This window comes from Colobus angolensis, unplaced genomic scaffold (assembly GCF_000951035.1).
Source record: "Colobus angolensis palliatus isolate OR3802 unplaced genomic scaffold, Cang.pa_1.0 Scaffold19, whole genome shotgun sequence".
Classification (NCBI taxonomy): domain Eukaryota; kingdom Metazoa; phylum Chordata; class Mammalia; order Primates; family Cercopithecidae; genus Colobus; species Colobus angolensis.
The window spans coordinates 16435587-16450417 of NW_012115043.1; the positions used below are offsets into that span (position 1 = coordinate 16435587).

Sequence of the window (14831 nt, forward strand, 5' to 3'; positions counted from 1 at the left end):
TCAAGTGATTCTCCTGCCTCAGCCTCTTGAGTAGCTGGGATTACAGGCATGCACCACCACAGCCGGCTAATTTTTTGTATTTTTAGTAGAAATGGGGTTTCACCATGTCAGCCAGGCAGGTCTCGAACTCCTGACCTCAGGCGATCCACCCGCATTGGCCTCCCAAAGTGCTGGTATTACAGGTGTGAGCCTCTGTACCCGGCCTTTATGCTCTTTTTCATTAAAAATATATTGTGAGGTCATCATTCTGTTTGCACATATTTTCTTTGAGGAGATTCTTATAAAATATTTCTTCTGTAGTGACATTTAGTTTCTCTGTGTTTTGAGTTCTTTCTTTTTTAAAAAAATTGCTGGTAGAAGTGGTCTCACTATGTTGCCCGGGCTGGTTTTGAACTCCTGGCTTTAAGTAATTCTCCCATGTGGGCCTACCAAAGTGCTGTGATTACATCATGAGCCACTGTGCCTGGACTCCCCTCTCTCTAACTTTTTTTTGAGACATGGTCACACTCTGTTGCCCAGGCTGGAATGCAGTGGCGTGATAATGGCTCAGTGCAGCCTCAACTCCTAGGCTCAAGTAATCCTCCTGCCTCAGCCTTCTGAGTAGCTAGGACTATAGGCACATACCCCCATGCCCAAATAATTTTTTAATTTTTATTTTTGTAGAGACAGGTCTTGCTGTGTTGCCCAGACTGGTCTTGAACTTGTAGGCTCAAGCAGTCCTCCAGCCTTGGCCTCCCAAAAGTGCTAGGGTTACAGGTATGAGTCACTGCACCCAGCCTGAGTCCTTGCTTTTTATAGTTTATGTTTTCTTGTAAAGCATTTAGACACACACACACACACACACACACACACGTACATATACATTTATACTTTTATAAATCATAGTTTGAAGCCATGGTTTTTATTCTTACGGTAGCAGGCATTGACAGCCATTCGAATGGTCTTTAGGAACTTCAAATAAACTTTTAAGAATGCAGGAAATGTATCACTAGGTATCTAATGATAGATTTTTTCATATTAGGTATTAAGAAACACACTGGTTCAAGTAATTTGGCAATGTAAGGTAGAGGTTTTATTTACTTAGTCAAGGTAGTTTTGATTTGAGTTCTTAATAAATCTTGTGGCTGGGCACAGTGTCTCATGCCTGTAATCTCAGCACTTTGGGAGACCAAGGTGGGCAGATAGCTTGAGGTCCGGAGTTCGAGACCAGCCTGGGCAACATGGCGAAACCCCATCTCTACTAAAAATACAAAATTTAGCCGTGGCATATGCCTGTAATCCCAGTTGCTTAGGAGGCTGAGGCAGGAGAATCGCTTGAACCCAGGAGGCAGAGTTTGCAGTGAGCCAAGATAATGCCACTGCGCTCCAGCCTGGGCAACAGAGTTCCCAGACTCTGTCTCCAAAAAAAAAAAAAAAAAAGGCTTAAATAATTGCATTTTCTTATCTAAATTATCACCTGATAATTTCAAATAAATACAATTTATTAGCAACAGTGGAGTGACTTCTATAATTGTATGTAACATTTCATTAAATCTACTCTTACATATTAGGAAGAAATTTTTTTTTTTTTTCTTTTGAAGGCAGAGTCTTGCTGTGTCGCCCAGGCTGGAGTGCAGTGGTGCAATCTCGGCTCACTGCGAGCTCCGCCTCCCGGGTTCATGCCATTCTCCTGCCTCAGACTCCTGAGTAGCTGGGACTACAGGTTTTGTGTCTTTAGTGGAGATGAGGTTTCACCGTGTTAGCCAGGATGGTCTCGATCTCCTGACCTCGTGATCTGCCTGTCTTGGCCTCCCAAAGAGCTGGGATTTATAGGCGTGAGCCACTGTGCCCGACAGGAAGATATTTTTATCTACCCAGATTATATGTTGGCTGCAGAAAGTCTACAGAGAGTTTTAAATTAAGAAATAATTATATTGATCTTTGCTTTGTATCAGAAAGCAGCCAAAATGGCACAGTGCTTATGGAAGAAACTGCTTATCCAGCTTTGGAGGAAACCAGCTCAACAATTGAGGTAAACTTGTATTTTACTCTATGGATATATGTTAAATAGTATCCTTAGAATACTAATTAAAGCCTCTAATTCTATTTATGCATTCTATTCCTATTTTGAATTATAAGCAATTTTGACTTCTAAGTTAGATGTCTTAGAAGACATCTAAGCAAAGTAGTTTCTTGGTATTGTGTTAAAGATCTATCTTTTCACCTCTAATATAATTCTCTTTGGAAGTAGATTGCATTCTTGAATTATATTGAACAATTAAACTATTAGGTTTCATGTCTAAAACGATGGTTCATTTTAAAATTTGGCAACAACCTAAGACTTGTCCTTGGGGGTTTTACCTGACTTCTATATAAAACTAGATAGCTAGATGATCATTTTATGTGGTGTTTTAGTCTGTTTGTACTGATCTGACAAAATACCTGAGACTGGATGATTTATAAAGAACATAAATTTATTTCTCACAGTTACAGAGGCTGGGAAGTTTAAGATCAAAATGTGGACAAGTTCAGTGTCTACTGATGGCATGCTGTCTTGTTTCCAAATGGCATCTTGTTGCTACATCTCTAAGAGGAGATGAGCAAAAAAAGGCTGGATGCTGCATGAAGCCTGTTTTATAAAGACCTTAATCATATTCCCAGGGGAGATCCCTTATAACTCAGTCACCTCCTAAATGTCCCACTTCTTAGTACTATCATATTGGCGATTACATTCCAGCATAGGGATTTTTGGGAGGCATTCAGTACAAGATACAGCTGTTGAAGTTTATTACATACATAACCCAAAAAGTTTAGTGAGTCTTTTTTGGGCTCCCACGCTACAGAGTTGTGCTCGAATAGACCCATGGAACTCGTGAGAGAAATGAACTCTTTTTTCTGTGGTTATTGAGGAGCAACGGTGGGCTTCTCAGCTTCTGCAGCCCACTAGGAGAACGCAGTGGTCTGATCTAATTCTGAGAGTTGTGAAGGGATCTGATAGTGTTCTCAAGCTATATGATGAGCCTACTATTGTGTAATTATTTACTAATGGTAGGGATCATATCTATCATATCTTTTATTTTAACTCAGATTACTATAATACTTAGCACTGTTGTATTCTAAGAAAATATAAGGCCCTTAAATGATTGTTGATTTACCATCTCTAAAATTATGGTTCTTCAGGCAGAGGAAGAAAAGATACCCGAAGATGGTATCTATATTGGAACTGCCAGTGATGATTCTGATATTGTTACCCTTGAGCCACCTAAGTTAGAAGAAATTGGAAATCAAGAAGTTGTCATTGTTGAAGAAGCACAGAGTTCAGAAGACTTTAACATGGGCTCTTCCTCTAGCAGCCAGTATACTTTCTGTCAGCCAGAAACTGGTAAGAATACACTGATAAGAGACATAAAGACATGTACGACCACGTTTTATATAAGGGCTTTTTTTCTGCCCCTAATAATTGAGTCTCTAGTTTTGAATATGTTTGGGTAAAACTCAAGACTATTTTGTGTGTGAAATCTGTTAATACCTAGTGTTTTCCTAGACTGTTCTGGAGCATAGCAATCTTTTGCTATAATAGAACCATCTTTTGCCATTAAATAGAAGGCAAAATTGCTTCAGTGAGATTTGTTAAAATCACAAATGCTCCAAAATTCATTTGGTGCTTTTTAGATTGGGAGATTGGGGATGTTATTATTTTTGCTTGCAGTAGTATACATTTTGTATTATAGAAATAGTGAAAGAAAAATTCTTATTAAAGTCTCTTCAGATATATTCAATTATTAATCATGCAACAAACATTTATTGAGTACCTACCATATGCCAAACAGAGTTCAAGGTGCTGTCAATACAGCTAGTCTCCCAAAGCTCCTGACCTTTAGAGCTTTTGTTTTAGATTCTGTTATGAAAATGTCACTAGTGTAAGTCACATTTTTAGTGCAATCAATACCCGTTGTACAGACAGACTTCTTCAGAGATTAAAATGTGAGTTGCTTGATTTCTTTCCACTATGCTTCAGCTCAGTTTTAGCAGTGTGTATGACATCTTTTAATGTGATATAAGTATGTAAATATAAAGTTCCTGGAAATATCAGTTATTAACCCACAATTATAACTAAGAGTGAGTTATGGTAGAGACAACTTGAAACACTGCTAGTGATTGTAAAAATTTCCTAGTTTGACAGAAAAACAGGAAACGTGTAGTATCTATTTTAGGTATTTTTTTTAGATTTTACCATTCTTTAATATTTACATTTGCCAACCAGAATCAGACAATATAATTTGTGTCATTCCAGTTTAGCTAATAAAATGTCAAGTAGAGATTCTTGGCTGGGCATAGTGGCTCACACCAGTAATTCCAGCACTTTGTGAGGCCGAGACAGGTGGATTACCTGAACCCAGGAGTTCGAGACCAGCCTGGGCAACATTGCGAGACCTCATCTCTACAAATAATAAAAAGCCAGGCATGATGGTGTGCGCCTGTGCTCCCAGCCACTTGGGAGGCTGAGGTGTGAGAATTGCTTGATCCTGGGAGGTTGAGGCTGCAGTGAACTGAGATTGCGCCACTGCGCTCCAACCTGGGTGACAGAGCAGGACCCTGTCTCAAAAATAAAAAAAAAAATAGAGATTCTTGGCTATCTCATTTAATGAGAAGTTATTTTCAGCTAGTATATCAATGGTTTGCCTATAAACATGAACTTGAAAACACTTTATCCAGCTATTTGAATATTCAGGTGACATTCTTCGTGGTCAGAGGAAAATTCAGCCTTTGTAAGAATAGCATTCATAGTATATTTATATAGGGAGGGGTATCGTAATTGATTTTAGAATCCTTGTTGGTCATCAAATTTTATTATTTTTTTAAACTCCAAAATTTGTGTTGTATTCAGGTAGTTTTTTTTTTTCCCCTTCCTTTCCTGCCTCTGGTTTAATTCGATAATGTTCATGGCCCAGAAAAGTCAAATTGAAGCTGGAATATTACAGAATGGTCAGATATATAAGAAACTGACATAGACATAAAAGAAATTACTATTGCTGAGCATATGGTGGCTCATGCCTATAATCCCAGCACCATCTCAAAAAAAGAAAGAAATTATATATTGTTAACTTTTTTCAGGAAGTTGCATACTTCTAAGCTCATTCTTCTTTTATCTTCTTTCTGAATTCTGACTTCTTGAGATTTTTGTAGACTGAGTTAAGAGGAATATTTGATTAACTATCTTTTTACCCATTGTTATTCCTCCTAAAGATATTGTTTCAATAAACCAAATGTTTAAAGATGAAATTTTGGACTATACTGAAAACACTACATATAAACCAGTTGCCAAGAGTTTTTGTTTTGGGGCCGTGCACGTTGGCTCATGCCTGTAATCCCTGCACTTTGGGAGGCTGAGGCAGGCAGATCACCTGAGGTAAGGAGTTTGAGACCAGCCTGACCAACATGGTGAAACCCCGTCTCTACTAAAAATACAAAAATTGGCCGGGTGCCTATAATTCCAGCTACTTGGGATTAACTGCCTGTGGTAGCGCGGGCCTGTAATCCCAACTACTCTGGAGGCTGAGGCAGGAGAATCTCTTGAACCCAGGAACCGGAGGTTGCAGTGAGCCAAGATTGCGCCATTGCACTCCAGCCTGACCAATAGAGGGAGACTCCGTCTCAAAAAAAAAAAAGAGTTTTTGTTTTTCCCTTTTGGTTCGTTCATTTTGTGCTATAGCCATTGCTTAATTGTGTTTTTTCCTTTCCCTTTCTTCATCCTTAAAGATTTCAACTTCAGTTTTTTCTTCTCCTGACTTATATTCTTGTGGCAGTGTAGGTTTTGTTGGGTTAAGAACACTACCTGCTTCCTCTATATGAACTCTCTTTCCTGACAAAAAGCAAAGTTGGTAGTGTAGAGTTTGTATTGTGTATGTTTTTAAGGAGGTATGATTATTACATTTTAATTTAGTACGATAGCAATGTTAAGTGATAATTAAGTATTTTTAATTCTTTTTTTCTTTTTAGTCTTTATAATATAGCTTTATGCATCTTTTTTTCCTGTTTATTCACAAAAGAAAGGTGGTGGGAGAAGCTGTGGAAGATTCCTGAGTGCATATGGGGATGGGATGATCAGCTGAAACACCAGGCTCCTAGCCAACTCACTTTCCAAGGTGGTGTGACTAACTCTGACCAGCTTCTCTAGAGCTGAGTGTGCATAGTCACATTTACTGTTTACTGAGTGCTTTCAAGATACCTGTTGTCATCTGTGATGCTCTAAACAGGTGTTCAGAATCTCTTGTAAAGGCACTGGCCAAGCTTATTGCATGCCTTTGCATTGCTTGCATCTATGGGCCAAATTAAGCTTTTTTAAAAGAAGTTAAAAATCAAAATATTTTAGCTATTATATGTATGGGTTAAAAAAGTTGGAAGCATTAGATAAGGACATGAATATATTAATATGGGTTAGGCTGTTTTGTTAGAATATGTAATGAAGGCAATGTTAATGTAGAATTGAACATTTATTTAAAGAAGTTTTACAGATGGTTTGTTTCTACATTTACCTATCTTAATTTTATGTCAGAAAACCTGACTTAAATACTCTAACCATGATCATGAATGCCTTTGTATTATGTAATGCTTTGTTTAAGTCTTCCTTTCTTTCTCTTTGTCCAAGAAATAGAACCTCACACCTGAGGCGACGGCATCTTTGAAAAACTAGTGATCGAGAATAACCAGATATACATGATGGGCATAAGGGTCATGACCAAAAAGATCTCTCAGTGGCATCTGTATCATTAAATATTAGGAATATTCATTCATTTCAGTAGTGCCTTCTGTCTTTGTGTTTATTGTTGTAAGTGTGAAAGTGAACTGAATACTCCATGATCCATCTCTGAAAAATATTGCCTAACCTAAATCACCAGCTTTCCTGTGGCATGGATATCCTGTCTTCTGAAGAACTGTTTTTGCTTTTCTGGAGCATGAATGTTTGTTGTTTTAGAGCTCTTTGTATTCAAGTTCATATTTTATCCTTCCTTTTAGTGCTTTTCCTCTAAGTAGCTTGTGGAAATTTTTCTGAGTAATCGAAGCTTCTGTGTCAACATACGGTTTGTTGATATATGGAACCGCGTTAAGAAATTAATGCGTTCGGAAAAAACTGAAGGTGATTTTTCCAGGGAATTTGTTTCCTGGACTTAGGATTTCTTGTCCAGATTTTTCCCACCAGTTTGCTTTTCTCTACTATTATTTTCATAAAGGAGCAGCACCAGAATAGTCCTTAATATCAGAGATAGCTGTTGTGTCACTTCCTCATGCTGACATATTTACTAGAGGGTAAAATTAATAACCTTCTAGTAAGAGTGGCAGTCGAAGGGAAGGGCTCATCTGACTTCTGGAAACCTATGTTAAAATAGAGTGCTTTGAACCTTGATGGTGGGCTAATCAGGTTGGAAATGAAACTAGAGACCAGATACACCCAAGGAAACTTTTGGTAGTTAATTTACTTTATAAGTCACAGGAAATGCTTGTGTACTTTCCTGTGTTCCTTAAACAGTTGCACTTAAATTACCTCTTTGAAACTGAATGAAGAGACAGAGAGTATTGTTTTCTCTTTCCAGAAATAATACTTGTTTATACCTGTAATAGCAATGAAATTTTGTTTCTTTTGAAACAGAGTTTGCTCTGTCTCCCAGTATGGAGTACACTGGCAGGATCTTGGCTCACTGCAACCTCCACCTCCCGGGTTCAAGTGATTCTCCTGCCTCAGCCTCCCAAGTAGCTGGGACTACATAGGTGCTCTATGACACCCGGTTAATTTTTGTATTTTTAGTAGAGAAGGGGTTTCGCCATGTTGGCCAGACTGATCTTGAACTCCTGACCTCAGGTGATCTGCCCACCTTGGCCTCCCAAAGTGCTGGGATTACAGGCGTGAGCCACCGCTCCTGGCCAACAGTGAAACTTGAGGCTATGAGAATGAAGGGTTATTCTAATAGTGTAAACTATAAGGCAAGGAGGGTTAAAAAAAAAACAGAGATAGGCTCTCAGTGCACAAATGAATATGATTAACAGATTCTTGTGTATCACATTTGAAATGATTTCTGTTTTGGCTTTATGTAGATGAGTTGAAAACCTGTGTTTTTGTTTATGTTGTTTGGTTTTTGTTTTTGGCTATCTCATGTAAAAAGGCATGTAAGGGATGGCATTGATTATTCTAAATAATTTTTACTGGGAAAGCATTTCCAAGATTTTGAATAGCTAAATGTCAACTTTTTTCTTAATAGTATTTTCATCTCAGCCTAGTGACGATGAATCAAGTAGTGATGAAACCAGTAACCAGCCCAGTCCTGCCTTTAGACGACGCCGTGCTAGGAAGAAGACTGTTTCTACTTCAGAATTTGAAGACCGGCTAGTTGATGAACAAGAAACCGAACCTTCTAAGGAGTCGAGTAAACGTCAGTTCAGTAGTGGTCTCAATAAGTGTGTTATACTTGCTTTGGTGATTGCAATCAGCATGGGATTTGGACATTTCTATGGTAAGTATTCAAAAATGTATAACCTGATGGGATAGTGTAGAGGCACTTATGAGTGAGGACTCCTGGCATGTGTTTTCAGTGCCATTATTAAATATATGGCCTTGAAAACTTGAAGCCTGTTTGAGCCTCAGTTTTCTCATTCGGGAAGTGGGTGCTGCCTATCTCACAAAGCTTTTTATTTAAATAAGGTAGCAGTTATTAATAAATGTAAAGATAATAACCACATATATTTGTGACTCTTTTAAAGTTAAAAGATGGAAGATTAAAAATCTGAAATGCTCACCACGAGGGAAATCATTTACATTTAGAATAATAGTTCAACTAAGTTGAAGTGTGAGTTTATTAGGAAGATTATTTAAATCGCAGTTGAAATAGTTACATTTGAAATGTAGAAATAGTAAGTGTTCATTATTTCTACTTTGAGGTTTCATGTATCTTACTCTGTAACTTTCATTGTTGTTTCTGTGATTCACATGAAGTGAGAGGTTTTCATCTTTATTCTTATACTTTGCTCTTTATTATGATTGATACTATTTATATATGTTGATCATCTTATCAGTTCAAAGCCTTTAAATGCCTTTTGGGTGAGAAGAGGAGGGTATTCCATTGGTATTACTTTACTTTCTCATTTAGGAGCCTCACCCATTGAACTTCTCTTTTGTTTTTTTTTGGAGACGGAGTCCTACTCTGTCGCCCAGGCTGGAGTGCAGTGGCACGATCTTGGCTCACTGTAAACTCCACCCCCAGGGTTCTAGCAATTCTCGACCTCAGCCTCCCGAGTAGCTGGGGTAACAGGCACTTGCCACCATGCCTGGCTAATTGTTTTGTATTTGTAGTAGAGATGGGGTTTTGCCATGTTGGCCTGGCTGGTCTCAAACTTTTTTTTTTTTGTTTTTTTGAGACGGAATCTCACTCTGTCGCCCAGACTGGAGTCCAGTGGTGCGACCTCGGCTCACTGCAACCTCCACCTCTGGGTTCAAGCAATTCTCCTGCCTCAACCTCCTGAGTAGCTGGGATTACAGGTGTCCGCCACCATGCCTGGCTAATTGTTTTGCGTTTTTAGTAGAGATGAGGTTTCACCATCTTGGCCAGGCTGGTCTCGATCTCCTGACCTTGTGATGCACCTGCCTTGGCCTCCCAAAGTGCTGGGATTACAGGCATGAGCCACCGTGCCTGGCCAGTCTTGAACTCTTGATCTAAGGTGCTCCACCTGCCTCAGCCTCCCAAAGTGCTGGGATTACAGGCATGAGCCACCACGCCTGGCCTGAATCTCTTATTTAAGGTATGTATTTGTACAATGACTGGAATATTTGAAACCTGAGCTTTGACTCTCTTTGCTGTATTGGAATTTGGGGTAGAAACACTTTAAAAGGAAATGTCTTAGATCTTGTCAACTTCCCGAATTTTAGCTTGCTTTATATTAACTACTTTTGGATTTTTTTGCCTGCATAATCCACAGTCTAACTTTCATTTTGTTAGTTCCTTCGAAAAATGTATTTCTTATGCAAAAATTGAAGAATTACATGTATCCTATGTGGATTTGTGGAAAAGGTATATTATTCAACATAGCGTAATGTTAGAATAAACTTAATGAAGACGATACCTGTTTAAAGTCAGAGCTTGCAAGATGTGTTTCTTGTATTTATATTAATAAAAATATGTATTTAGATTTCTGATGGATGCTTGCTTGAATTTAATACTGAGATACTATTATTTGTATCCTTTCTTGAAATTTGTTGTAATAAGATTTGATTGGAAATATATATTTACCTTTATAGACTAGCCGAAACAAATTAATCAATATGTATTTGAGTATGATTTTCCCTCCACAGGTAAACATGAGAGTAACAAAGGAGAAGATCTTATCTTAATATTTTTTTCTTCAAAAAAAATTGGATAGTGATTTAAAGTGTTAATCCAAATTGCATTAAAACTTCACTATTTGCATGACCTTTGAATATTTTGTAGAAAGATCATTTTACAGGAGTGCTTTCAAAATGAGAAGTTACTTCTCTGTTATGTAGCATTTTGGTTATTAGTAAAATTTACCTTAATAGTTAATTAATAAAACATTGTCCTTTACTTCATATTAGCCTTTACAGAATATGAAAAGCCTGGATAATATATTATGAAGTAGGCCTTATAGTAATGAGATTAGTTTAATTAACATACAAGACCTAACCTAAATGACTTTTCCAAATCACTACTTAAAAGATATCACTTTTTTTTTTTGAGACGGAGTTTTGCTCTTGTTGCCCAGGCTGGAGTGCAGTGTGTGATCTCGGCTCACTGCAACCTTCACCTCCTGGGTTCAAGTGATTCTCCTGCCCCAGCCTCCCGAGTATCTAGGATTACAGACATGTGCCACCATGCCCAGCTAATTTTGTACTTTTAGTAGAGACGGGGTTTCTCCATGTTTGTCAGGCTGGTCTTGACCTCCCGGCCTCAGGTGATCTGCCCACCTCGGCCTCCCAAAGGGCTGGGATTACAGGTGTGAGCCACCGCACCCAGCAAGACAACACTTTTTTAAATTTTAGCACTGATCTCAACATTGTTTGGAGTTGATTTCAGAGCCGTTTTGAACTTCCCATTCACTGTGAAGTCGGTCATTGCATCCCATAGTCATTCATTCACTTTATCATTTTGTTTTATTTTTTTGAGACACAGTCTTGCTCTGTTGCCCAGGCTGGAGTGCAGTGATGCAATCTTGGCTCACTGCAGCCTCCGTCTCCCAGGTTCAAGCGACTCTCCTGTCTCAGCCTCCCGAGTAGCTGTGATTATAGGCGTCCACCAGCACGCCTGGCTAATTTTTGTATTTTTAGGAGAGATGAGGTTTTGCCCTGTTGCCCAGGTTGATCTTGAACTCCTGACCTCAAGTGATCCGCCTGCCTCGGCCTCCCAAAGTGCTGGGATTATAGGCATGAGCCACTGTGCCTGGCCCACTTTATAATAATTTAACAATACCATACTACTAATTGAATCATTCTGCATTTGTCAGCCTTGGTGCCATACACATTTGAATTGGCAGATTTACACTGCAGGGAAGAAGAGAAAGCTAGCATGACTGAGGATAGTGAAGCAGTATACTCCAGTGTACTCCATCTGAAAATGCTTTCAGAAGTTTTATTAAAAAGTTTCATGAATGAAGCAGTCTTTCTTCTTTTTATATTTACTTGTGACTATCAACATTCCAAATCATCAATGGAGTTCAATTGATTTGGTTTTCTCCTTGAGTTGCTTTAAGTATTGATAGACTACTTGGCTCTTCGGCAGACTATTATATAACAAGATATCTAGATGCTAAGTTATAGAGCACAGAATGAATTACAGCTCAAAGGATACACTTAATGAATTATCTCAGAGGTGGTAAGATTTTTTTTTTTTTAAGAGTTCAGTTCATTTATTTCAACCGACGTTTATTGGCTGGTGATACAATTGCTCCTCAAGGAGAAATGATTTGAACAAGAGAAGAGTTTAAAAAAAATTTTTTTTAAATAGGAGATTTGTACTCCAAGATTCTTCTATGCTGTAGTCAAAAGTGATGTGCCCTTGAATGGACTCTGAATGTCCTTCAACACAATAGACATGGCCAAGGAAAATAAACCCAAAGAAAAGAAACCCGGACAAGACTGTAGGTCTAAGAGGCATGACCAAGGTGTTGAGTGTGAGTGTATGTAACAGACAAACTTCTGTATTTGGGGCTATTCTTGGAGTCACTTTGTGTTTTTCTTTTTTGTTTTTTCATTTAACATTAAATTTATTCATTCAGCAAATATTCATTGAGCTCCTACTGCATATCAGGGACTGGTGAAGAAATAGAGGTGGTAAGATTTAAGTTGTGTCTAATCATAGTGAGTTTATGATAGACTCAAGGAAGCTAGAACATTCCAGCAATAGAGAATCTGATAACCTGAGGAAGAAGTAATCTTGGGTTTGGGAGCAGTGAAAAGACTGCCTGGACTATAGCAGAGTAGGTATTTAGAAATAATGGAATAGGCCGGGCGCGGTGGCTCAAGCCTGTAATCCCAGCACTTTGGGAGGCCGAGACGGGCGGATCACGAGGTCAGGAGATCGAGACCATCCTGGCTAACACGCTGAAACCCCGTCTCCAAAAAATACAAAAAACTAGCCGGGCGACGTGGCGGGGCCTGTAGTCCCAGCTACTCGGGAGGCTGAGGCAGGAGAATGGCGTAAACCCAGGAGGCGGAGCTTGCAGTGAGCTGAGATCCGGCCACTGCACTCCAGCCTGGGCGACAGAGCGAGACTCCGTCTCCAAAAAAAAAAAAAGAAATAATGGAATAGGTGGGGTGCTGTTATAGTCATTCCTTGATGTCCATGAGGGATGGGTTCCAGGAGGCACCCATACCAAAATCCATACATATTAAAGTCCCTTGACGGCGGACCTCACATGCACGAAAAGTCACCTCTCCGTATACCTGGAGTTTGCATCCTGCCATTGGATTTTGCATCCTGCCATGTAGTTCAAACTCACGTTGCTCAAGGGTCAGCTGTATATTGTGAAACATCTTGGAATCGATAGGAAAGTTTGATTTATTGAGTAACCTGCTATCAGGTTAGAGAAAAAGAGTGCCGGAACGCTTTGCTGGTGTGGAAAGAGTGGTATGGGAAAATGTAGAATAGTCAGTCAGGAGTTCTGTAATCCAGATATTTGGTGAGGAGGACCTTGACAATTGGAATAACAGTGGGAATGGAATAAGGGACATTGAAGGAATAATGGAAAATAATGGCAGTTTATTAAATTGTAGGAAATGTGCTAGCTGCTTCACTTTTGGAGTTGGGGTTACTGGGGAAGTTTTGCCAGATGATAAATAGATGGTAAGCACAGTTTGGTTTGGTTTTACCCAAATTTGTTCTAGACAAATTTGGTTTGGGGCAGGTGTTGAGGTTTGATTCCCCCCCACCCCCCACGCCCTACAAAGAGGCCCCTACGCAGCTGGATGTGTTGGCTAGAAGCTCTGATGAGAAGTTAGGACTAGATCTGTAGATTGGAATTCTTAATAGGAGTGATAGCAAAATCTGACAGTGGTGCAACATGGTACAATAGGCAGCATTTGTAGACATGACTAGGCCAAAGATTGTATCTTGAGGATAACACTTTAGGCAGCCGAAGGTGCAGGAAAACCCCCCAAGTGATTAGTCAGTAATACTGTAAAAGGCCACATTAAGACAGTAATCAAGCATATGCTATATTATACTATCTTGAATTCAGACCTCAACACAGTTTTAGATTATTTTCCAGTGGGCAAAGGAATTAATCTTCTTAGCAGTTTGAAATAGAAATTGCAGAAGTTTTCTGTTACTCTGGGAACCATAGATAAATTTCCTTCAACATTTGAAAAAATCTGGGATTCTTCTGAGTAGTTTTGAAACAAGCTTGCCATGCTTCTCTAAATTGGGAAATCTAAAGAGGGGAAATGAATTCTAACACAGAATATCATAGCTAGAATATGTAACAGTTATCTGTAAATTGGCAAAAGTTGTTTTTAGTGTTTTTCAAGATGTATTGAAGACATTTAAAATAATTTTTATAGCAGTAAGGGAAGAAATAGCGATCATTGCATCCTTTCTTTGTAAAATTCTATAGTATCTATACTCAGTAGATGTAATGTTAAGGTAGCTAACCGCATTTTGCCTTATTTTTGATTTTGTGGTTTTTCCCCCCTCATACATGAAGCATGTGAACAGCATGCCTGAGTAAAGTAACATTTTGATTTTTAGGGTGAAAATATGAAGAATCTTAGTTGGTTTAAGATTCTTTTTTTGAGACAGAGTTTCGCTCTTGTTGCCCAGGCTGGAGTGCAGTGGCATGATCTTGGCTCACCACAACCTCTGCCTCCCGGATTCAAGCGATTCTCCTGCCTCAGCCTCCTGAGTGGCTGGGATTACAGGCATGCGCCACCACGCCCTCACTAATTTTGTATTTTTAGTAGAGACAGGGTTTCTCCATGTTGGTCAGGCTGGTCTTGAACTCCTGACCTCAGGTGATCCATCTGCTTTGGCCTCCCAAAGTGCTGGGATTACAGGCGTGAGCTACCACGCCTGTCCGATTCTTTTATCACTGTTGGTAGAAGGACAGTGCTACTCCAGTACAGATTTAACCATTGCAGAATTCTTAACAAATTTGGCTTTGAGAATGGTGCACAGTCACCATTAGCCAATTATTTTCTGTGCTGTACTTTTTGGGCTTTGTTGTATCCTTTAGGCAAAATATTAAAAAAAAAAAAAAAAGAGGTTTTCATTTTTCCTTATTGACTTTATGACCTGTGAAAAAACACCAGGGTTTGTTCATTTCTCTGTATAAAGGAGGCTGAAATACTTTTTATA

At 39.0% G+C, this 14831-nt stretch overlaps 1 protein-coding gene across 2 annotated transcripts in view; it reads left to right on the forward strand.

Annotated features, from left to right (window-relative positions):
• The window catches only part of CCPG1 (cell cycle progression 1), a 54501-nt gene that overhangs the window by 28737 nt on the left and 10933 nt on the right, over positions 1 to 14831 (forward strand). For both annotated transcript variants that reach the window (XM_011940548.1, XM_011940549.1), the window contains exons 4-6: positions 1935 to 2011; positions 3160 to 3361; positions 8235 to 8486. In XM_011940548.1, the coding sequence (XP_011795938.1) occupies positions 1935 to 2011; positions 3160 to 3361; positions 8235 to 8486 (531 nt within the window). The remainder of the gene's footprint in view (positions 1 to 1934; positions 2012 to 3159; positions 3362 to 8234; positions 8487 to 14831) is intronic.